The 999-nt window shown below is 36.3% G+C and overlaps 1 protein-coding gene across 1 annotated transcript in view; it reads left to right on the forward strand.

Annotated features, from left to right (window-relative positions):
* Window positions 1-999, forward strand: part of LOC119585913 (flocculation protein FLO11-like) — a gene marked incomplete at both ends in the record, with an annotated part of 57,761 nt that overhangs the window by 50,639 nt on the left and 6,123 nt on the right. Inside the window, 1 exon segment of the mRNA XM_037934634.1 lies at window positions 477-572. Within this exon segment, the coding sequence (XP_037790562.1) occupies window positions 477-572 (96 nt within the window).

A 999-nucleotide genomic window follows, 5' to 3' on the forward strand; every position in this document is an offset into this window, starting at 1 on the left:
TCCAGAAACTCAGTGGCATATTCTCGTATACACAATAAAACACATTGTCATGTATGTGTTAGACGAATGAATGATGTTATATTATGTTTACCACCCAAAGTAAAACAGAACACTCCTAATCCTTAAATGATAATATTATTTTGCTTAGTTAATAAGATAATTTTCATTACAATATTACAAATATCCTACTTTATCCAACTTCTCCTATTTCCCAAGACCAACATCACCTCAGCTGTTATATTTACTCTTAGTCTTTGGGGAATAGGGTTCCCTTACTTGTTAGAGCTTATAAGGGTCTGACTCCTATACTGGTGAGGATAAAATAATGAGTGAAAGTGTTTTTAGTTTTACCTTCTGTAGAAAAGATGCACAGTGGGAGCAGCTCATAGTATTAACTAGTATAGATGAGAAAAAAAGTAGGTAATGTGGGCTGACCAAATGACTACAAATCTACATGGTAGTCCCTCATGTTGCAGCAAATCAAGCAGAATACAGAGGTGGCAGAGGATGAGGACAGCAGAAAGATTGTGAGGGAATCCATTGGCACACAGACACCTTCCAAGCCAGGACCGGTGGGTCACGCATCTTGCTATCTCTAGTATTGTTGCTACTGTGAAGCCTAAAAGTGCCGATAAGCCATGCCTACTGTCATCCTTTCTTTTCTTATACGACAACTTGTTGTTCCTACTTCTCCAGATTAGGAAAGAGAAAAAAAAAATGAAAAGGATTATTCATGCTGTTCCTTGCTGTACTGGCTTTCTTATTCCAAGTAGTGGTGAAGTTTAAATCTCAATATATGATAAGCATCTCTTGTATGCATGGATGTTTATGAATGCATGCTGAAGTGCAGTTTTATATCCATGTGTATATAATGCTTACTTATATAATTTTCTCTCTCAGACTTTACCTCTATCTGTCATCTACTCTTGTGTAGGTATAAATTTCTACTCCCTTCCTTTCCTTTACCCAGTATTACCTTTCCCATAATTATATTTTCTT

The sequence above is a fragment of the Penaeus monodon genome, chromosome 20 (genome assembly GCF_015228065.2).
Source record: "Penaeus monodon isolate SGIC_2016 chromosome 20, NSTDA_Pmon_1, whole genome shotgun sequence".
Classification (NCBI taxonomy): Eukaryota; Metazoa; Arthropoda; class Malacostraca; order Decapoda; family Penaeidae; genus Penaeus; species Penaeus monodon.